General features: G+C 56.6%; 1 protein-coding gene across 4 annotated transcripts; it reads left to right on the forward strand.

The window, feature by feature from the left end:
* Positions 1 to 185: 185 nt before the first annotated feature.
* On the forward strand, positions 186 to 20,113 carry INSRR (insulin receptor related receptor). 4 transcript variants are annotated; one of them, XM_043878287.1, is made up of 23 exons: positions 186 to 588; positions 2,079 to 2,235; positions 5,250 to 5,801; positions 7,356 to 7,659; positions 7,754 to 7,896; positions 8,089 to 8,233; positions 9,077 to 9,291; positions 9,586 to 9,712; positions 11,772 to 12,010; positions 12,223 to 12,390; positions 12,483 to 12,678; positions 12,872 to 12,913; positions 12,991 to 13,211; positions 13,468 to 13,604; positions 13,689 to 13,851; positions 14,080 to 14,185; positions 14,848 to 14,927; positions 15,110 to 15,339; positions 15,997 to 16,107; positions 16,240 to 16,399; positions 16,698 to 16,827; positions 16,949 to 17,083; positions 17,561 to 20,113. In XM_043878287.1, the coding sequence occupies exons 1-23, from the start codon at positions 346 to 348 to the stop codon at positions 17,802 to 17,804; spliced, it is 4,248 nt and encodes a 1,415-aa protein (XP_043734222.1). In that variant the 5' UTR covers positions 186 to 345; the 3' UTR covers positions 17,805 to 20,113. The 4 variants fall into 4 exon arrangements, with proteins under 4 accessions (XP_043734222.1, XP_043734223.1, XP_043734224.1 ...); XM_043878288.1 differs by having other exon boundaries at positions 14,875 to 14,927; XM_043878289.1 differs by having other exon boundaries at positions 17,565 to 17,693.
* Positions 20,114 to 21,931: the final 1,818 nt, after the last annotated feature.

Genomic DNA, 21,931 nt, shown 5'->3' on the forward strand with positions numbered 1-21,931 from the left:
AGGAAAGGGCGGAGCCAGAGGCCCCCGCCCGGCCTCGCCCCGCCCCTTCTGTCTCCAACCCCGCCCTCTCCTCTTCTAAGTCGCGAACTCTGCCCCAACCCTTTCCCGAGCCCCCGGGGCTGCGCCAGCCTACTCCCCCAAGGTCCCCCAGCTCCAGTAGATGCGGAGGGGCAGCCTCAGAAAGCCTCAGAGGTGTCAGCTGGGAATGAGGAGACTGGGAAGTTGATACATTATTTTTCCCAGCCTAAAGCCGCTGCATTTAGCGGGGAGGGGAGATGACTGAGCTTGGAAACGGCGGTAGCCCAGGTCATCCTAGCCAGCCCCCGGCCTCAGATCTCACTACGCATGGTGCGCGTACCTGAGGAAGTGCATGTCACTTGGGATAAATTAGGGGAAATACTCTTAAACCCTAGAAAGAAATGGGGAGGGGCTCCCAAGGAACTAAACGCAGGGTCTGGAGAAAGAAAAACAGAAGAGACAGAAAGGGATGGTGTCGCCCCCAAACAGCCGGAGAATGGAGACTCGGGAACGGAGACGCCGATTTCCAGGAGAGACCACAGGGTGGCGCTGGCAGCCCGCGCGCAAGGGGTGAGCTCCGCCGGAGTTGGGTGAGTGGGGGCGCGGTCTGCAGCCCCCCACTGGGCTGAGCCTGGCGACCCAGCGTCAGCCACTGACCCGGGCCAGCCAGCACTGGCCCCCAGGCAGGGTAGGGCCAAGCTGGGCTGGGCAGGCATCGATCGCCGCTCTGACAAGACCATCGATTTCTGCGCGGAGGAATTAATAGATCTTCTCTTAGCTCCTCGGACTCGGGAGCCGCCCGCGGGCGGAGCTGGGGACACGTCGGTCCAGGGAGGCCGTGCACCCTGGTCCCCAGCACCAGCCAGAGGGTGGGTCCCAGCCCCTTCGCCCCGCGGGCCTCATGCCTGGGAAAGGGGAAGGAAGAGGGGTCCTGGGGGAGGGACTCTAAAGGAACCCACGAAGGAAGACCTCCGAGGGGAGAGTTTTCCCCACCAGGGCCCCAGAACATATCTTCCCCCCAATTCCCCATGACAGAGACAGAGGCCGACCCACCGAGCAGCCCGAATTCAGGAAGGTGACGAGACAGAGGCGGAGCCCACGGGGTGATTGCCCTTTCCACGACGATTTTGGTTGGAACCAAGGGACTTAACTGGGACAGAGCCTAGCGCCAAAAGCCTCCTAAGGAGGCTGCGAGGGCCTCGGAGAAGCGAGGGGCTTGGCTATTCCGGAGTTGGGTTGTATAACCGCCAGGTTTCAAGCTCAGTTAGTTACCCCGCAGGTGTCAAGGCAGCGGGTGGCAGAACTCAGAACCACCCGTTTCCCGGGGGTGGGGGCTGCTTCCTGCCGCTCGGGCTAGCCGTGCGCCCCACCTGGGAGAAGTCCTCAGGGGCCGGGGTAGAGGGACCCACGGCAGCTGCAGAGGGGTTGGGGGGAGCTCTGTTCTAGGCCTACCATCCCCCGGTATTTTGGCCTTATTTCCCCAACAGACCTGTCCACCCTTGAGTTGTCAGGCTAAATATTTTGGCTTGACGGGAGAGGCCGAGAGAGCCGAGAGGTCCCAGTAAACCAATCCGTTGGGTCTGGGGCGGGGAAGCGGGAACTGGGCGCGGCCCCTGCGTGCCGCCCTGGGAGATACCGCGGCAGCGCGGCCAGCTGGCGCTGGGGATCCGAGCGCGCCCAGAGGGATCCGGGGAGACTCTCCCCGGAGAGTCCCGCGCAACCCGGGACCCCCACTGCTCTCCTCGGCCTGTTCCCCAGGCTTCTGCCCCCGCCCTCGGGGTTGACCAGGCCTCTGGCGCTGTCTTTTGCTCAGCACCCCGTATGACTTTTTTCCCCTGGAAGCCTGAGTCTCCCGGTGGCTGTCTGCATCTCCGTCCCCATCTCTCTGTCTCCGGGGTCACACTGAGTCTCTGGCTCCAGCGGCCTGTCACTGTCTGTGTCTCTGTGGCTCTCATTACCTCTTTTCTGTCTCCTGCCATCTCTATGCAGGATCCTTTGTCGTTCTGCCCCTTCCCTTCCCTTCCCCTTCCCTCTGAAGCCTGCATCTCTGTGTCCCTTAGGACCCGTCAGACCCTTCTCCCTGGAGCCATCTGGACGGGAGCCAGGACTGGGCACCAGACAGGACCAGGACAATGGCAGTGCCCAGTCTGTGGCCATGGGTAGCTTGCCTGCTTGCAATCCTCCTCTCCTTGGGATTTGGCCTGGACACGAGAGAAGGTGAGTCCCAGCCCTGTCTCCTGGAGCTCCATCTCCCTCCCAGCAGACTGGGAGGCCAAACACTGAATTTCCTCCCAGAACGCATCTATTTCCCTACTGTGACGTGAAGACAGGGGGTAGCTCTCAGAAGGACTTCCCACCAGGGAAAGAGGTCATTTCTAGAACCACTGAATGGGAAAGGGGGCCAGGATGGGAAGGAGCTGAGAACTAGGCACCATTAAGTAACTGAAGCCACTGTGCAGACAGGAAACTGAAGCTCAGAGAACTGAAAGGTCAAGCTAGACTGATGGCCTGAACTCCTGCCTCTGGGTCCTGTCCTGGGTCCCCCACTTTGAGGGCCCATCCATTGGGCTAGGGGGCTGCTTTAAATTGTCCCCAGGCTAAATTAAACACTGTGTAGTTTGGGGGGATGGGACCACGTAGACGAAGTGGCTCTCGTGGGGGTGCTGGGGACTTGGCAGGGAGAGGAAAAAATGCTGAGAGTGGAAGATTCAGAGGCGGAAGGAGTAAGAGATGACCTTCTCCCCAAACCCACTGTTCCCTCCCAGACTGACGGAGCTCAGGAATCTGGGGCTCTGTGCCTCAGGGGTCATGTGATGCCCTCAGACTGGGAGCTTCCAGGGGCAGAGCAGAGTCTCCCCTTCCTGTAGAGACAGAGGGGTGATGTGAATGGGTTGGGGTACGGAGTCCCCAGAAGACTGCTGGTTCCAGAGGCACTGCCTGCAAGGCCCAGCCCCCCCGCCTGCACCCCTCCCCTCCTCCACTGCTGCCCCAGCACAGGGCATAGCAGATGCCAGCCAGGAGCACGCCCCTGGGATGTGGGGGAGGGAGGTGTTTGGTCAGGGGACCCAGATGTCTGGTTCCCAGTGCAGCTCTGCACAGGGCCATGTCTGGAGTAGAGGCAGGCAGGGGTTAACCTGTGAAGGTCGCTAGATTTATTTTTCGAAATGACTCCCATCAGGGGAGCCCTAGAGAGGCCAGGGCATGATGGGAAGTGGCATGTGGGCTCCTGAAAGAACCCCCCATCTGCCTGCAGAGCCTGATTGGCCTTTGCCTAGAGGGACGAGAAGTGTTTTCTCATCCCCTCTCTTTGTGTGTGTGCATGTGTACCTCCAAGTGCTCAGACACACAGTTGCCGGGTAGAGCTGAGCACAGGGTCCGTTAATGACAACAGGCAGAAGGCATGAAGTAAGCCCCAGGGAGCTAGCCCAGCCTGCCCACCCCCTTTAAAACATCAGGGGATGGACCGGGGTATCCAAGATGCCTGCCATGTTGCTTGAGGGCTCGGTAGGAGGGGAGGGAGCGGACGCTGGAGACGTTAGCAGGACTTGACTAGCAAACCAGAAGATTCAGACCTGAATTTTCTGAGTGAGGACCATGGAAAGTATCCTTGGGAGAAGTGAGTGCAGGAACCAGGTATCCAACCTATTAGGGGAATTGTCCTAGGTGACTTGGGGAAAGAAAGAAAAATGGGGCCAGGGACCTGGACCTGAAAAATCCAAACACACCCAGTTCCCTGAGGGAGGAATAGACTTGGGATCCAGATGCCATCGATTCAACTCACAACCCCTGAGTGCCCAGTGCTTCCTGCCCTGAACTGGGCAGTATGGTGACTGACAAGGGCCCCAACCACAGGAGAGTCCCTCCTTGGAAGTGGTGACAGAGACAGAAAGCAGTGTTGCGGCCATACCCCAGGTGATCTGGTGTGAGGGCTGAGCCTGAAGGGGAAGTGATTAACTCAGGGTCGGGGGTCAGGGAAGGGGGGCTTGACCTGAGGCTCTCAGGACAAGAACTGAGGGGTTAACAGGCCAAGGAACTAAGGTATCATCAACGTCCTGAAGTGTCAGGCTGAAGAATTTAAACTTGAACTTTTGGCAATGGGGAGCCATGGAATATTCCTTTGAGAGTAAACAGATGCTGGGACCAAGGTTCTAGCTTCCTTAGACCTGGGAGAGAAGGGGAGTGTATGAAGCTCAGACTATTGCTTCTCAGTCACAGAATTCATTCATTCATTCCTTCATCAAATATTTACTGAGCACCAATTTTGCACCAAGCACTATATCAGGCACCAAGGACACAGCAATGAATTACATGATGATCCCTGCCCTTCTAGAGCTTACAATAAACAAAATAAATAAGTAAATTGTATATTAGCCAGTGCTAAGCATTTGAAGAAAAACTAAGTAGGAAAGGGAGTAGGAGGTAATAGGGTGATCAGAGAAGTCCTCACTGAGAAAGTGACATCTGAGCAAAGACTTCAAAGAGGTGAAGAGCCTTTGAGAGGGAAGAGGGTTCTAGCCAGAGGGAGCAGAAGGTGCAAAGGCCCCAAGGGAGCAGCTTGGCAGGCTTGTTTGAGAAACCACAAGACAGCCGGTGTCTCTGAAGAAGAGAGAAAAAGGGGATAAAGTGGGAGAAGTGCAGAGGCCCTGTAGGCTGTGGTAAGGACTTCAGCTTTTCACCCGTGAGATGGAGGCCACTGGGGTGTTGTGAGCAGTAGAGGACTGTGCTCCAACTTGTGTGATGTGTTTCCACTCTGGCTGTGGAGTGGAGGATAGAAGAGAGAGGGGAGAGGGCGGAAGTGGGGAGACCATTTAGGAAGCTATTACTGTAAAGTCAGGAGAAGATATGGTGAAAGCAGTGAAGGTGGTTCTGGGCATATTTTAAAGGTGGAGCTCATGGGGTGTGGGGGTTAGAGAAGGAAAGGAATCACGGAGGCTTTCACTTTGGAGTCTGACTGCAAGAAGGAAGTTGCAGTCAACTGAGAAGGGGACGTGAGTTTGGGGGGGAAGGTCGGGGGCTCACTTTTGCCCAGGTGGGCTCCTCTGATGGGGATCCTCTAAGCTGCAGATGAAGCCTCTGAGGCCCAGAGAGGAGGTTCCCCCCACACCCACAGCAGAGCCTGACTCTGCCTTAATGTCCCCTCCCAGTGTGGTTCCCTCCTCCCCAGCTGCCAGGGCAGGATGGGGTGCTTGGCCCAAGCTGTACTGATGGCTACCTGCCACTTGTACCCACAGTGTGCCCCAGCCTGGACATCCGCTCAGAGGTGGCAGAGCTGCGGCGGCTAGAAAATTGCAGCGTGGTGGAGGGCCACCTGCAGATCCTGCTCATGTTCACAGCCACCGGCGAGGACTTCCGTGGCCTCAGCTTCCCACGCCTCACCCAGGTCACTGACTACCTGCTGCTCTTCCGGGTCTATGGCCTGGAGAGCCTGCGTGACCTCTTCCCCAACCTGGCAGTCATCCGCGGTGCCCGCCTCTTCCTGGGCTACGCGCTGGTCATCTTCGAGATGCCACACATGCGGGACGTGGGGCTGCCGGCGCTGGGGGCCGTGCTGCGTGGGGCTGTGCGTGTGGAGAAGAACCAGGAGCTCTGCCATCTCTCCACCATTGACTGGGGTCTGCTGCAGCCTTCGCCTGGTGCCAACCACATTGTGGGCAACAAGCTGGGCGAGGAGTGTGCCGATGTGTGCCCCGGCCTGCTGGGCGCCACCGGTGAGCCCTGTGCCAGGACCACCTTCAGCGGGCACGCCGACTACAGGTGCTGGACCTCAAGTCACTGCCAGAAAGGTGGGCACCGGTGCAGAATAGGGCCAGGGAGCACAGGGAGGGCAGAGGCAGATGGCGCCGGGCAACCATAAGATGGTATGTGTCAGTGCTTTGCTGACACTAACTCTCATGCATCCTATGAGGGAGGTACTGTCTTTGTTCCAGTTTTGCAGATGAGGAAACTGAGGTTCAGAAAAGTTAAATAACTGACGTAGCATCAGGTAGTCAAGGGGCAGGCACAAGACAGTATCAGGTAGTCATGGAGACAGTAAAAGAAAGTATAAGTTGAATATGAGGAGAAGAGGAGCATGAAGCTTGCAGCAAGGCAGCTGCACAAGAGGCAGTATGAGGCAGAGGTCAAGAGCAAAGCCGACTGTCCTGGGTTTGAATCTCAGCTTTACTACTTACTGGCTATGTTCATTTCGCCTCTCTGTGCCTCGATTTCCTCATTTGTAAAATGATCGTAGCATTGTGATGAGGAACGAACTGTTCTGTAAAACATTACAACAGTGCCTGGACCATGGTAGCTAGTTCTGTTTCTGGTACAAATGGCCATAGTCCAGGCTGGCAGTACTGAAATGGGGAGGTTGGGAGCTGGGTGGAAGAAGAAGGAGGAGGTGACAGATGAAGAACAGGACAAGTGAGGACAAATACATGATGTGGGATCTTTTTTAGGAGGTAAGGTGCCTGGAGGGGAAGCAGAAGGAAACTGTGGAGAAAAGGAAGGGTGGAATAAGGCAGGGATGGTTGGAGGAGGAGGTGAAGGTTATAGAGGAGGGAAAGGGAAACTTGAGAGGTTGGGAGCAGATCTGGGGTCCCCAAGCTGGGGTTCCTTCCATGCAGCCCCTGGAGGTCAGCTCTCTTCACCCCAGGGCCTCAGCATCAGGGCAGAAGAGTAACCAGATCCCTGCTGTATCCACTGTGCCCCCACCCCCGCTGTCTCCCTGTTGGCTGTAAACACAGCTGCTGCATGTCCTCTCTCGTGTATAGTGTCAACACGCCCTGGCTGACCCCTGCCACACACATCGCTCCCAGAGACACATCCAGCTGCCACTGTGCAAAGGAGCCAGGCTCCTGGCACCCAGCCCCAACCCCTGCACGTCTGCTCGGGGCTACCTTCCACCCAGGACAGAGACTGAAGAGGGAGGAGGGATGGGCAGAGGCCTGGATCGAATGACCAGGGATGGCCCCCTCTCCCACACACTCCCAGGTCCACCTTGCCCTAGTCCTCACTCCTCAAGAGAAGCTGGCTGGTTCACCTTGGCCCCATGCCCAGCGATGATCTGGGCACCAGGCCTAGACAGGACAGCAGGCTGGGGAGCAGGAGCCCTGATGGACAAGGTCACTGCTTGGTCCTGAGTTCCAATACCCCTGGCTAGGCACTGTGGGAGGTGGGGAGTCACAGAGAGGGGCCATGGTCCGTCTTCAAGAGTCCCCATCCGAGGAAGAGTTGGCAACCAGTGTCATCTGAATTGAACAGATCTGGGTGCAGACCAAGAGTGTTAGCGCTTGGGGAGAGGGTGGGGCAGGACCAAGGAGGTGCAGATAAGGTCTAACTCAGCACTCTGCCCGCAGTGTGCCCCTGTCCCCGTGGGCTGGCCTGCACAGTCAGGGGTGAGTGCTGCCACACCGAATGCCTGGGAGGCTGCAGCCGGCCAGAAGACCCCCGTGCCTGTGTCGCCTGCCGCCACCTCTACTTCCGGGGTGCCTGCCACCGGGCCTGCCCGCCAGGCACCTACCAGCATGAGTCCTGGCGCTGTGTCACAGCGGAGCGCTGTGCCAGCCTGCGCTCTGTGCCTGGCCGTGCCTCCACCTTCGGCATCCACCAGGGTAGTTGTCTGGCCCAGTGCCCTCCAGGCTTCACCCGTAATGACAGCAGGTGAGTGTTGGGTGGGTGGGGGGCACCCCTGGACCAGTGAGGAGGCCCACACTGGTCCAGGGCTCATGCCACATCCTCTGCTTGCCCCTACTAGCATATTCTGCCACAAATGCGAGGGGCTGTGCCCCAAAGAGTGCAAAGTGGGCACCAAGACCATCGACTCTGTCCAGGCAGCACAGGATCTGGTGGGCTGCACCCACGTGGAAGGGAGCCTCATCCTCAACCTTCGTCAAGGCTGTTAGTGCCTTCCTCAAAGCCACACCCTTCCTCCTGGCCACACCCCTTACAATGACCCAGCTAAAGCACCACGTTCCATCATCCTGGGTCCCTGCCCTGAGGGCCCCCTTCCCTGGGCCCCCAGTCAGCTCCCCCACAATGGACCAATCACTTTCCTTGCCCCTGCTCCAGTCCTGTCTTCCCCATCCCCAGATAACCTGGAGCCGGAGCTGCAGCGAAGTCTGGGACTGGTAGAGACCATCACTGGCTTCCTCAAAATCAAGCACTCCTTCGCCCTCGTGTCCCTAGGCTTTTTCAAGAACCTCAAACTTATCCGGGGGGACACCATGGTGGATGGGTAAGGGATCAGAAATAGTTTCCTCTATCATATCTCCTCCCCAACATTCCCAAAACTGTAGTCAAGTGTGTGGGAACCAGCTCTGCTACTTACTAACCATGTTAACTAGGTTAACTTCTCTGGTCCTCAACTTTCTCATCCATAAAATGGGGTTAATATAACACTACTTATTTCTTAGGGCTGTTGAGAATATTACTGAAGCTGTTATGTATAAAGCACTTAAAACAGCCTGAAACAAAATATATACAATTACATAAAATTATATTTACATATCACCCTATATGGATTGCCTATAATTGTTGTCATCTGATCCTCTTAGCTGCAGAGCAAACTGCCTGGGTTTGAAACCCATTCCTACCTCTACCAGTCGAAGCTTACCCTTAATGTAGCCAGGATTTTTCAAAATAATGTTTTAAATTATCATCCAGCCAAGTGGTTTTTCGCGTACCCCCCAGGGTGTCCCCACTCCAGCTGGAAAGGCATAGCCCCAAGCTGAGTCTCACTCCGCCCTGTGTCCCCAAAGCCAGGACAGAGCCTGGCACAGAGCGGGTGCTCAGTTAATGTGAGATGCAGGAAGGAAGAAGGTGGAAAAACTGTTGACCCCATTTCACTGATGAGAAAGACACAGAACGTGGGTGACTTGCTGGACGTCACACTCCTGGTCAGTGGCACAGAGTGGGTGTGTGCTAATGCCCCACGGGTACCGGTGTGGGTGGGCGGCTATGCGCCCCTTCTCCCCTGTGCCCCCAGCGCAGCCCCTTCAGGAAGAGCTCGTAAGACACACCCTTCCTCGTCCCTTGCCCCCACCGGCCGTGCAGAGCAAGGTCCCCTGGCCTCCCCCAGGAACTACACCTTGTACGTGCTGGATAACCAGAACCTACAGCAGCTGGGTTCCTGGGTGGCTGCAGGGCTCACCATTCCTGTGGGCAAGATATACTTCGCCTTCAACCCACGCCTCTGCCTGGAGCACATCTACCGCTTGGAGGAGGTGACTGGCACGAAGGGACGGCAAAACAAGGCTGAGATCAACCCCCGCACCAACGGAGACCGAGCTGCCTGTAAGGCCCGACACCCCAAGCCCTGGCGCCTTGGCAGGGAGAGGAGGGACCTCAAGGAACACTCAGACACACACACACACACACACACACACACACACACACACACACACTAAAACACACCAGACACGCTCCCGGGTGGAGGGGAGGCTTGAAGGGAACGATGGGATAAGTTCTCTTCGGAGGCCACGTCAGGGGTAGGATGCTGTGGGGTCAGGGCGGGGGCTTGGGAGTAGGCGGCTCAAGCAGGTGCTCTCAACATGGTCAAAAGCAGGTGTTCGCCTTTTCCCCACCCAGGCCAGACTCGCACTCTGCGCTTTGTGTCCAACGTGACGGAGGCCCATCGCATCTTGCTGCGATGGGAGCGCTACGAACCGCTTGAGGCTCGAGACCTACTCAGCTTCATCGTGTACTACAAGGAGTCGTGAGTGGCGGGGGCGGGGCCAGAGAGGGGCAAGGTTAGTGGGTGGGGCCAGCGAGGGTGCGGCCGGCGAGGGGCGGGGTCACTGGGTGGGGTGGGGCGGGGCGGGGCGGGGCCAGAGCGGGTTGCGGGTCAGAGCCTGACCAGGCCAATCTGTTGACCGTACGTAGGTGAGGGCAGAGCCCTGCGGGGCTGTGGAAAGCCAGAAAGCCAGGAACCCCGAGTCTCACTCCCTTGTAAGGCTCAGGTCTGGCTCTCCCTTCACCTTCTTCATTCCTCCGTGCCCCAGTTTTATAAGAGAGGATCGTCAGGATTTCTCAAAGCCCAGGAGAGGCGCCCTGCTGGGAAGACTTGGATAATTAAAGCTCAATTCACTATGCTAATGTTTTGTACTGACCACATGCTCCTGCCCCAGCAGCGGTTTGGGAAGTACCCACTAATTTGGCCAGTTTTATCCACATCTTTGCCAGCATTTCATTAAAGCCTGAGGAAGGGCGGTAGCAGGGACAACCAAGAACCAACTGCTCTTTTCTTTGGAGAGAATGTACCGACCATAGCAGGATGGATAGTGGTTAGACCACAGGAAGGACTTCTCCAAAAGCATGGCTAGGATCAAAAATAGAAATCTTTAGAAGAGAGATGGAGTGAAGAGTACTGTCGCCCTTTATGGTAGATGGAAGATGGGAGCTACCTGGTTTGGAATAATTTCCTGTGAATTAAAATGCAGAGATCTGGAGAAGGAAATGGCAACCAACTCTGGTATTCTTGCCTGGAAAAGTCCATGGACAGAGGAGCCTGGCAGGCTGAAGTCCATGGGATTACATGACTGAGCATGTGTGCACGAAGGTGGAGGGAGATGGGTTGGTAGCAATAAAGTGGTAGAACTAAAAAAAATTTTTTTTTAATAAAATAAAATGCAGAGATCTTAGTTGCTCACTAGCACAGGGCCTAAGGGAACCCAGGTGGCACAGTGGTAAAGAATCTGCCTGCCAAGCAGGAGACACAGGTTTGATCCCTGGGTCGGGAAGATCCCCCAGAGTAAGAAACAGCAACCCACTCCAATATTTTTGCCTGGAAAAGTCCATGGACAGAGGAGCCTAGCAGGCTACAGTCCACAGTCCATGGGGTCACAGAGAGTCAGAACATAGCTGAGCAACTTAGTACACACACACACGCACACAGGGCCTGGCCTGGGAGTGGGGGAAAGAAATCTACTCACAGGGCCAAGGCTCTCCTAGGCCTCAGTAGAAGATGAAGGACTCTAGTATGACTAATTGGACAGTTTGTTAAAAACAGATTCCTGAGCCCCACCCCCAAAGATTCTGATTCCATTAGAATCTTTGGGCCTGTAAATCTGCATTTCTAACAAGCTCCCAGGTAATGCTGAATCTTCTGGTCCACATATTGAGGAGTGCTAACATGGAGCGCAACGTAAACCCACCCCCCAACCTCTGGCTTGTGCAGCTCACATTCTGCATGACTGTACATGGCCGTCATTGGACTCAAAGGGCAGACAGTCTTAGAGGTTTTTCAGGAAACTCCCCTGGCATCTGCCTTGCAGTGTGGCTATAGCTGTGCTTCCTTAGAGATATATACTGTGGGGTGTGTGTGTGTCTGTGTGTGTGTGTTAGTTGCTCAGTTGTGTCTGACTCTTTGCAACCCCATGGACTATAGCCTGCCAGGTTTCCCTGTCCATGAAAATCTCCAGGCAAGAATACTAGAGAGGGTAGCCATTCCTTTCTCCAAGGGATCTTCCCAACCCAGGGATGGAACCCAGGGATGGAACCCAGGTCTCCCACACTGCAGGAGGATTCTTATTGTCTGAGCCACCAGGGAAGCCCTATGTACTGTGGATCAGGGCTCAATTTCAGCTCTGAGCAGATCTGCTCAGTGAGTGAGTCATGCCAACAGGGCACCTGGCCCAAAGGGCAGATCCACATCTGCTTCTGAATGCCCTTGCACACACTGGGAGAAGAATGACAGTGACAGTCTTGGAGTGATTCAGAGAAGAGGGGGCAGGGCTAAATGAGCTGCCCCTCAACGCCAGGGATGGGTTGTTCAGCCCATTCCAGAATGCCACAGAGTACATCGGTCCAGATGCCTGTGGGGCCCAGAGCTGGAACCTACTGGATGTGGAGCTGCCCCTCAGCCGCACCCAGGAGCCGGGGGTGACCCTGGCCCCGCTCAAGCCCTGGACACAGTATGCTGTGTTTGTACGGGCCATCACACTGACCACAGCGGAGGACAGCCCCCACCAAGGAGCCCAAAGCCCCATCGTCTACCTCCGAACCTTACCTGCAGGTAGGCTGAAGCCTTTGAGGGGGGTGGGAGCTAGATGCCTGGACCCTGGTGAGAATGGAAGACCATGGGCACCAGAAATAGAGAAGCTGGGTCACTGAACACCCGGCCTGCAGAGGCTGGGCGGCCGGACCCCAGAGAGAAGGGCCCATTACCAGACAGTGTTTAAAAGGGGGATCTGCAGTCCCTCAGTTGTACCCTCCTCCCACCCTCAGCGCCCACAGTGCCCCAGGACGTCATCTCCACGTCCAATTCCTCCTCCCACCTGCTGGTGCGCTGGAAGCCACCGATCCAGCGCAACGGAAACATCACCTACTACCTGGTGCTGTGGCAACGTCTGGCAGAGGACAGCGACCTCTACCTCAATGACTACTGCCACCGCGGTGCGCAGGGAGGAGGCGCGGGCCGGAGGGGTTGGGGTGTCGGGCTGCGGGCGCTGCCGGTCTAACTACTTCCTTCCCCGCCGCCCCTCCAGGCTTGCGGCTGCCCACCAGCAACAACGACCCCCGCTTCGACCGAGAAGACGGGGAACTCGAGGCCGACAGGGAGCCTGGCTGCTGCCCTTGCCAGCACCCACCTCCTGGGCAGGTCCTACCACCGCTGGAGGCACAGGAGGCATCTTTCCAGAAGAAGTTTGAAAACTTTCTACACAACGCCATCACCATTCCCAAGTGAGTCTCGGCGCGAGAAAGGCGGGCGGGAGTCCAGGGGGCTGATGGGCGGGGCTTGTGAGGCAAGGGGAGGGGTGGGTGGGTTGTGGGCGGGGCCTGAGGTGGTGGGTGGGCTTGAAGGCGGTGCGCCCCTGCAGAGGGCACTGAGGCGCGTTCCAGGCAAGCCTGACAGGGCCCTCTCTGGTCTTCCCAGATCCCCTTGGAAGGTGACATCCATCAATAAGAGCCCTCAAAGGTGAGCGGGGGCGGAGCAGGGGCCGAGAAGCGCGGCTCCCGAGGCGGGGCCATGGCTCTGACTTGCGCCCTCTCTAGGGACTCAGGGAGGAGCCGCCGGGCAGCGGAGGCCCTCCGGCTTGGGGGAAACAGCTCGGATTTCAAGATCCAAGAGGACAAAGTGCCCCGGGAGCGAGCGGTGCTGAGTGGCCTGCGCCACTTCACAGAGTACCGGATCGACATCCATGCCTGCAACCACGCGGCACACACCGTGGGCTGCAGCGCGGCCACCTTCGTCTTTGCACGCACCATGCCCCACAGTAGGTGACCCTCCCCCAGCTCTACCCCGCCCACACGCCGACCCCCAGGACCCTATCTAATCAGGGCTCTAACTAGCCAGTTTGCCAGCCTCCCACCTCCCTGCCCCCTCCAACCTCAGGGCATCTCCCCGCTCACTCCTGCCAGTCCCCATAATCCCAGAGTTTCCTGGAACCTCCCAGTTTAGCCCCCTTGCGTTTGAACACGAAGGTGAGAAGAAATAATTGTAGTCGGGTTGCCTGATGGCCTCTCCTGCAGGAGAGGCTGATGGTATCCCAGGAAAAGTGGCCTGGGAGGCAGCCAGCAAGAGCAGTGTTCTCCTCCGCTGGCTGGAGCCACCGGACCCCAACGGACTCATTCTCAAGTACGAAATCAAGTACCGCCGCCTGGGAGAGGTAGGCACCCCAGGAGACACCCTAACCTAGCCCCAGTCTGTCCCTCCATCCTCTTCCCAGCCAGCTATTCTGTGCTGCCCTCAGGAGGCCACAGTGCTGTGTGTGTCCCGCCTGCGATATGCCAAATTTGGGGGTGTCCACCTGGCCCTGCTGCCTCCTGGAAACTACTCTGCCAGAGTTCGGGCAACCTCACTGGCTGGCAACGGCTCCTGGACAGACAGCGTCGCTTTCTACATCCCTGGCCCGGGTATGCAGGCCTCTGTCTCAGACCTGTATTCCCAAACAGCCCCACCTGGGCCCCCACCCACATCTCCCATTGTGGAAACCACAGGCCTCCCCACCTCCCACCCCATCCGCCCCGCATCCTCATCTCCCACTGTGTCCTTGACTTCACCATCTTTTTACAATTATTACTGTTTTTTTCTTTGTTTCTGACTTCTCCATCTTTGACCCTCTGATGTCTCCTGGCCACCAGAGGAGGAAGACTCCGGGGGGCTGCACGTCCTTCTCACCGTCACCCCTGTGGGGCTCATGCTGCTCATCATTCTTGCTGCTCTTGGTTTCTTCTACAGCAAGAAGAGGTGATGACAAGTCCCACTGATTCCCAACCCCCTTCTTCTTTGAGCCCTCATCATAACATCAGTGCCATCAGATGGTAGTAGATGAGACAGCAAAAAGGACTTCCTTAGAAACAGTAACTCTTCCCCTGAGGGCATTGACATACCTGGAGGAAAGAGACATACTTTTTAATTAGGGTGACCAACTTGTCCACATTTGCCCGGGACTTTCCTGATTTTAGTAGTAACAGTCCCAAATTCTGGGAAACCCCTCAGTCTGGGTATCCTGGGACTGTTGGTCACCACACTCTCAGCCTGAGAGCTAATGAAACTGGTCCAATCATAGCAGAGAAAGAAGCAGGAAATCTCAGGATGTGTCCTGGGCTCCTTGATGTCAGATCCTCCTGGAGCTGAATATGAGGGGGAACTGAGGACAGGACTTTGATTAGCTGGTTTTGAGGACTAGCTGAGGAAGCCAGAGCTTTGCTACTCTTGTCCTCCCTATTCCCAGCCTGTCAGACCCCAGATCCCAGGACTAGGACCAAGACTAGCTTGGGAAGTCCTTGGGGCTCCCCAGGGGTCACCCTGACCAGAGTTAAGATAGGATCAGTAACTTCCTTCCTCCTTGGAATATCCCTCTTCCTTGTCCTCTGACATGGCTCCTTCCTTCCCGAGGACCCTTCCAGGCTGACCCCCCTCACCTCCCATTGCAGAAACAGCACCCTGTATGCCTCTGTGAATCCAGAATACTTCAGCGCCTCTCACAGTAGGTCTGAGGGTGACTGGACAGGTGGTGTGGGAAAGGGAGACCGGAGGGGAGAAGAGACAGACTTCCAGGCCACCTCGGAGAAGGCCGCCTTGGAACCTGAGCCCTTCAGAAGAGAAGAGGGTGGGTGGGGGTGTGGCAGAGAGCAGTATCCTTGCTTGTGACTCCCCACTTCCTCTCAGTGTATATCCCTGATGAGTGGGAGGTGCCTCGGGAGCAGATTTCCATAATCCGAGAACTGGGCCAGGGCTCTTTCGGGATGGTATACGAGGGGCTGGCACAAGGACTTGAGGTTGGAGAGGACCCCACGCCGGTGGCCCTGAAGACCGTGAATGAGCTGGCCAGCCCACGAGAACGCATTGAGTTCCTCAAGGAAGCCTCTGTCATGAAGGCATTCAAGTGTCACCATGTGGTAAGGAAAGGCCAAGTCCAATGTCAGGGTCAAAATTAGGATGAAGGTCATATGGTTAGAGGGAAAAGACCAGAGACCATCACGTCCACGACTGGGACTGTGGTTAGGATCCTGACTGGAGTAAAAGTCATGGTAGGGCTATAATAGGATCATGGCTAGGGCTGAGATCAGTCATGGTTGGTCAATACTGAGTGTTCAGAGCATTATTAGGAGGGTGACTGAAATCAAGGTCAGAATTGAGCCAATCATGAAGACTGAGATGATAGATACAATTAAGGTCATGGATTAGGGAGACTTCCCTAGTGGTCCAGTGGCTGAGATTCCACGCTCTCAATGCAGGGGGCCCAGGTTTGAGCCCTAGTCAGGTAACTAGATCCCAGATGCCACAACTAAAGATCCTGTATGCCATCAACTTAAAAAAAATCCCATGTGCCACAACTAAGACCCAGTGGCAACCAAATAAATATATTTTATTTTTAAAAAGATCATGGGTTAGGGTCAAGGTCATTGTTAGGTCAAGATGAGGGTTATGGTCATGGCTAGGGTTAGGAGGGTTGGTGTCTGAGTCAGGTTGTGATCACAGCATAACAAGGTTTTGGCTTGGGTGGGTCAAAGGGAGCTGGGTAGACCTGCAACCAGGCTCTTTCTCCATGCCAGGTTCGTCTCCTGGGTGTGGTGTCTCAGGGCCAGCCAACTCTGGTCATCATGGAGTTAATGACCCGAGGGGACCTCAAGAGCCATCTTCGATCTCTGCGGCCCGAGGCAGAGGTGGGGACCAGGAAGGTTCTGGGTGAGGGGCTGGGTGAGGAATTAGAAAGGACTTGGGGAGTTGAAGGCATAATTCTTGTGCAGGAGTACAGTTTCAAGTTCCTGCTTCACCAGCCCATCTCTTGGTTCTAGAACAACCCTGGGCTCCCACGGCCAGCACTGGGAGATATGATCCAGATGGCTGGTGAGATCGCAGATGGCATGGCCTACCTTGCTGCCAACAAGTTTGTGCATCGAGACTTGGCAGCCCGGAACTGCATGGTGTCCCAGGACTTCACCGTCAAGATTGGGGGTACAGAGGGGGCCAGGCAGGTGGGGGCAGCCTGGGTAGAGAGACTCCCCCAAGCAAAGCATGAGAAGACCCAGGCCTGTCCCACAGCTCTGTCCCTGATCGCCCCCTGAGCTGCATCTCAGTCTCTCCGTCTGAGGACAGCAGGATTTGGATGGGATGGTCTTTGAGGTCCTTGGAGCCCTTACATTCCAGGATTCTTGGAGACTGCGGAGGTGGCGGGGGTTGGGAGAGGTACTCCTGGGGCAGGAGCTGGTGAATGGCTCTGCCGCCCCACACCCCGTCCACCCTCACTTTCCAGACTTCGGGATGACTCGAGATGTGTATGAGACAGACTACTACCGCAAGGGCGGGAAGGGGCTGCTGCCTGTGCGCTGGATGGCCCCCGAGTCCCTCAAAGATGGAATCTTCACCACCCACTCTGACGTCTGGTGGGGCCCGGCTGGAGCAGGGGGCTCAGGGGTGTGGAGGCAGGGTCTGGGATGCACTCCCGAGGGTGTGCTGAGCTGCATGAAGCATGCGGGGCTCAGGCCCTCCTCCCTGTCCTCCCAGGTCCTTCGGAGTGGTGCTCTGGGAGATCGTGACCCTGGCTGAACAACCCTACCAGGGCCTATCCAATGAGCAGGTGCTCAAGTTTGTCATGGACGGTGGAGTCCTGGAAGAGCTGGAGAGCTGTCCCGTTCAGCTGTGAGTCACCTCAGCCTGGCCCTGCCTCGACCCTGCCCTGCCCGCATCTGCTCCACCCCTGGGAGTCTCTGGTCCCCAGCTCTGAGCCCTCCAACTTGAAACCCCCACTGCAACCCCCATTTACTCCCCTGTGACCCGAGCAGGCTTCCCTGGTGGCTCAGTCGTTAAAGAATCCGCCTGCAGTGCAGGAGACCTGGGTTCGATCCCTGGATTGGGAAGATCCCCTGGAGGAGGGCATGGCAACCCACTCCAGTATTCTTGCCTGGAGAATCCCATGGACGGAGGAGCCTGGCGGGCTGCAGTTCATGGGGTCGCAAAGAGTCGGACACGACTGAGCAACTAAACACAGCACAGACCTGAGCAGACATACGCCCCCCACGACCCCCTCCGCGACCCCCTCCGCCACACTGACTGACCCTCTCAATGCAGGAGGCAGGAGGCGTGCACCCCTCTGACACGGCCCCCTGCCTCCACCAGGCAGGAGCTGATGCGGCGCTGCTGGCAACAGAACCCGCGCCTGCGTCCCACCTTTACCCACATCCTGGACAGCATACAGGAGGAGCTGAGGCCCTCCTTCCGCCTCCTCTCCTTCTATCACAGCCCAGAATGCCGGGGCGCCCGGGCCTCCCTGCCGCCCGCCGATGCAGAGCCTGACTCCCCCCGAACCCCAAAAGAGGCCTCCTCAGACTTCAGCCCCCAGAATGGGGGTCCAGGACATTGAGGGGCACCCCGTTCCCTGGCTGATTGGCCTCCCATGGACAGAGAGAGGAAGGGACCTAAGCTTTGCAACCATGAGAGGCTGAGATGTTCACACCCCAGCCCCGTGCTGAGACAGCCGAAGGAGACCCAGAGCAGGAGCAGGGCAGGTTGGGGGGTGACAGGGAGACCACAGCTGAGTCACGGCAGGAAAGGTTTTCTCAGGAGAGAGTAAACAAGGCCACAGCAGGAGCAGAGATTAGACGGTGGACAAGCCGTTCTGAGTGAGAGCCTGCTCAGACTAGAACGAGAGGCCGGCCTGCTCTGAAGGCAGGGTCTGGGGACCCCACCGTCGGTTTTGGAGCTCCTGTGGACCTCTGGGGCCATCAACATGCTAGAAACCAGACAAGCCGCCAGACTCGGGCCTGGAAGCCTCTCTGTCTGTGTTTGGGATGCTGGGGCTGAGCGTCCAGATGACCACTCTTTGTACCACTGTGTCTCACCCCCTCCCCCTGCCCCATGCCATAGCGCGTGTGGGGAGAACGCAGGGCCCTGGCTGAGTGGGTTCCCAGCCTGGCCTGAAGGCCTGCCCTCTCCCCGGCCTCCCCTTTGCCTCACCCAGGGACCCCAAGCTTGGTGCTCCCCCTTCCTCTTCTCCAGGGCCTTCCCTCGGTGCAGACTCACCCCTTCTCCCAGGCCCTTCCCCTCAATCCCCCTCCTACCCTGGGATTATTAAGGCTTTAAGAGCCTTGCTTCCTCCCTGCCCTTACTCCTGCCCCCCACCCCTGCCTCTCATGGGAAGACTGGAGAAGGCACAATAAAGGCCGAGGTCTGTCTGTACCCTGGTCCCGGGCAGCCCATTATCTCTCCATCTATATGGTCTTAACACTGGATGAACTTCCTCCCTCCCTCCTTGGGGACTTGAGGTGGTGACCCTGAGGCTGTGATACAGGATAAATACACTGCTGTCAAACACCACCTCCATGAGGACCTGAGCAGCCGGGGTTGCCATGGCAGTGAAGCAGGACAATCCTGCTATTATCTACAGCTCAGGCGGCCAGAAGTGGTTGAGCCCGGCAGGGGAACCTTTGTATCTGGGCTCCCAGCCTCACCAGCCCGTCCCCCACACCTCATCTTTAGGTCATCTCTCGCTGTTTCCACTGGATAGACATTTCCTGGGGTCTCCCACGACAGACGTGAGGTGGGCAGAACATGGGATGGGGGAGGAGGGGTCTTGATGACATTACCAGTCCAGGCTGGATGCCCCCCCTGCCAGGGCAGGGAACACGTCAGAGCAGAGTCTATGTGTCTGGCTCCCTACTGTTATGCCATCCCATGAGCAGAGATGCCCTGGAGGCATGTTAAAGGAACACTTGGGAGTTGGTTTCCAGGCTCTTACGCCAGTGCCATCAGGGCATCTGAAAGGGAGGAGTTGCAGATGAATGACTTAAAACCTTGCTGAAGGGAGTGCTAGCAGAAGGGGCTGGGCCTGACTCAAGGCTTTTTAGAATCCTGCACCAGTGTTTCCTGCACCAATGTTTCCTGCATCCAGGCCCCTGCAGCCAGAGCTCCCATGCTACACGCTGCCACACACACAGCAGGTCTAGGGAGAGTTATACTTCTAAGCGCTTGCTCACTCCAGCAGCTGTCCTGCAAACCACAGCTCCTTAAGGCATGAGTGGAGTGGGTATGAGTCTGTGCAAGGCCGTCTCTATATAACAACCACAACTCACCATGCACTATCCTGACATGGGCAGCAAGGACCGCACATCCCACCACACCCCTGCCCTGCCTGTCATTGGTGACTAAGGCAACAGTGACCCCTAATGGTTGCTGGAAGAATCACAGCTTAGGAAGAAAAGGGGGGAAGGTTGTTCTCTCCTCCCCTGAGATGCTGGTCTCAGAGACGCTACTAACGAGTACAAGGGAGGAGAGACTCCACACAGGAATCTTGGATCCGAGACCTGCACACTCGCACAGATCACACAGGTAACCCCGAGCATGCACAGGCCCTGAGGTCAGCAATGGAGTCAAGCCCCCTCCCCACTACCCACGTCCCCTCACCTCCACAGGATGGAGCAGGGCATGCTCAGGAAGTGCTGGTCATCTGAATGGGAAGGGGTTTAAAGAAGGGATTGGGGAAAAAATAAAGAAGGGATTGGGAGCTGAAGAAAAGAGGGCTTCAGGAAAAAAGTGTCTGTGCTTTACCTCCAAAGATGAGTAGCTGGTGACTGACCCAAAAGAATGTTTGGGAGAAAGATGTAAGGATACTGGAAGACAAACTTGGCTGCCCTCTGTACCCTGGGAAAGAAACGGATGTATATTGTAAATAACTAGACTCCAATAAAATTAAAAAAAACAAACCTGGATGTAATAAGGTAGCAAGAAGGATGGCAGTTAGATTTCAGAAGGGACTTCTCAACTATACAGAGAAGCTTGGTGGGCGAGGAAGTGTCTCCTCTCTCAGAGACAGCTAGAGACAGACAACAGGTTGACGGGGCAAGAAAGAGTGACAGACACATGCCACAGAAGCAGAAGGATGAATGCAGTGACTAAAAGGGTCCAGAAACACCCTTGATTTTCTCCTCTCCCCCAGACTCAGACAGAACTTCAGTAAAAATGCAACTGGCTGGGAAGGGAAGAGAATGGAGTGGAGACAGATTAGCATAAAAGAATGAAATGTTTGGGACCTCCCTGGTGGTCCAGGGTTTAAGAATCTGCCTTGCAATGCAGGAGATGCAGGTTCAGTCCCTGGTCCAGGAACAAAGATCCCACACGCAGTGGAGTAACTAAGCCCATGTGCTGCAACTAGACAGCCTGCGCTCTGCAGGGACAGATCCGGCATGCGGCAACTAAGACCTAACACAGGCAAATAAATAGAGTGGGAGTGAAGTCGCTCAGTCGTGTCCGACTCTTTGCGACCCCATGGACTGTAGCCTACCAGGCTCCTCCATCCATGGGATTTTCCAGGCAAGAGTACTGGAGTGGGCTGCCATTTCCTTCTCCAGGGGATCTTCCCAACCCAGGGATCAAACCCAGGTCTCCTGCATTGCTGACAGATGCCTTACTGTCTGAGCCACCAGGGAAGCCCTCAAATAAATAAATAAATATCTAAAAAAAAGAATGACATGTTTACCACCTACCCCTTTGGAACTGTTCTTATGTCCTCTTGACAAGTCCCTCACTTGAGCAAAGGGATGCTGGAGGCTATGGGTCTCCCACCCCCTCCAAGCTCAGGATGACTGATGCATCTTCGTGGGGTAGGAGATGGGAGCCTTCTACAGTGAGGGACCCAGAGGCCTGGGACAGGAGGTCTGAGATCAAGTGACTGAGGGTCAGGAGAGCCGTGCCACTGGATCAGGCCTAGGTGGGGGCAGGACAAGTTGGGTTACAGTTCCTCTTCCTCTAGGCTCTGGGCATAGAGCAGTAGACTGTGGCCAGGGTGGCTACTGGGTGTCATCACAGAGGAGGAAGAGCAGAGTTCGGGGACAGGAAGGCCAGCATCCTGCTCCTGCTCCCAGGTCAGCCCCAAACCCCATGCTCCCTCCAAGTCCTAGGGAACTTGGATGGCAGGGCACTGGGTCTTAGATGCCCAGCCAGGGGGCAAATCTAGAGTAGAAGCTTGAACCTGCCCCTCGGCCTAGTGTCAGCAACGCTGTGGAAGCCCCTCCCCTGGTCCAGCGGTTGCCTGTCTTCCTCTCCAACCTTCAGTTGTGACAAAGGAGAGGGGAGATGTTAGTCACAGCCACTGGCCACAGCAAGAGGCTTCCAGCCAGAGGCTTCAATGCACACCCCCTCAGGCCCTCAGCACCCACCCCCAGGGGCAGAAAGGGGAGTTTGGGGTCCTCTCACCCCTGTAAGGCTGATGGGCGGTGTGCTGGCACCTCCTGCCAACTCCTGATCTTTGCCCGGGAGTTAGAGGGCTTGAACACCCGGGGCTTCTCCTGGTCACCTTCCATGAATGGGAGCCCCTCTGGGTCACTCACCTAAAGACACTACTAGTGAGTGGACACTCGGGTGGTATTATCTGTCCCTAGAGAGTGAGGGAAGTGACACTGAATGCATGCCGAATCGGGAATCCAGGCTGGTAGGGCTGGGATGGAGTCAGAAGGGAGGGCACTTGGTGAGCCCAGGGACATAACATCAGGAGCT

Source organism: Cervus elaphus, chromosome 20, assembly GCF_910594005.1.
Source record: "Cervus elaphus chromosome 20, mCerEla1.1, whole genome shotgun sequence".
Classification (NCBI taxonomy): domain Eukaryota; kingdom Metazoa; phylum Chordata; class Mammalia; order Artiodactyla; family Cervidae; genus Cervus; species Cervus elaphus.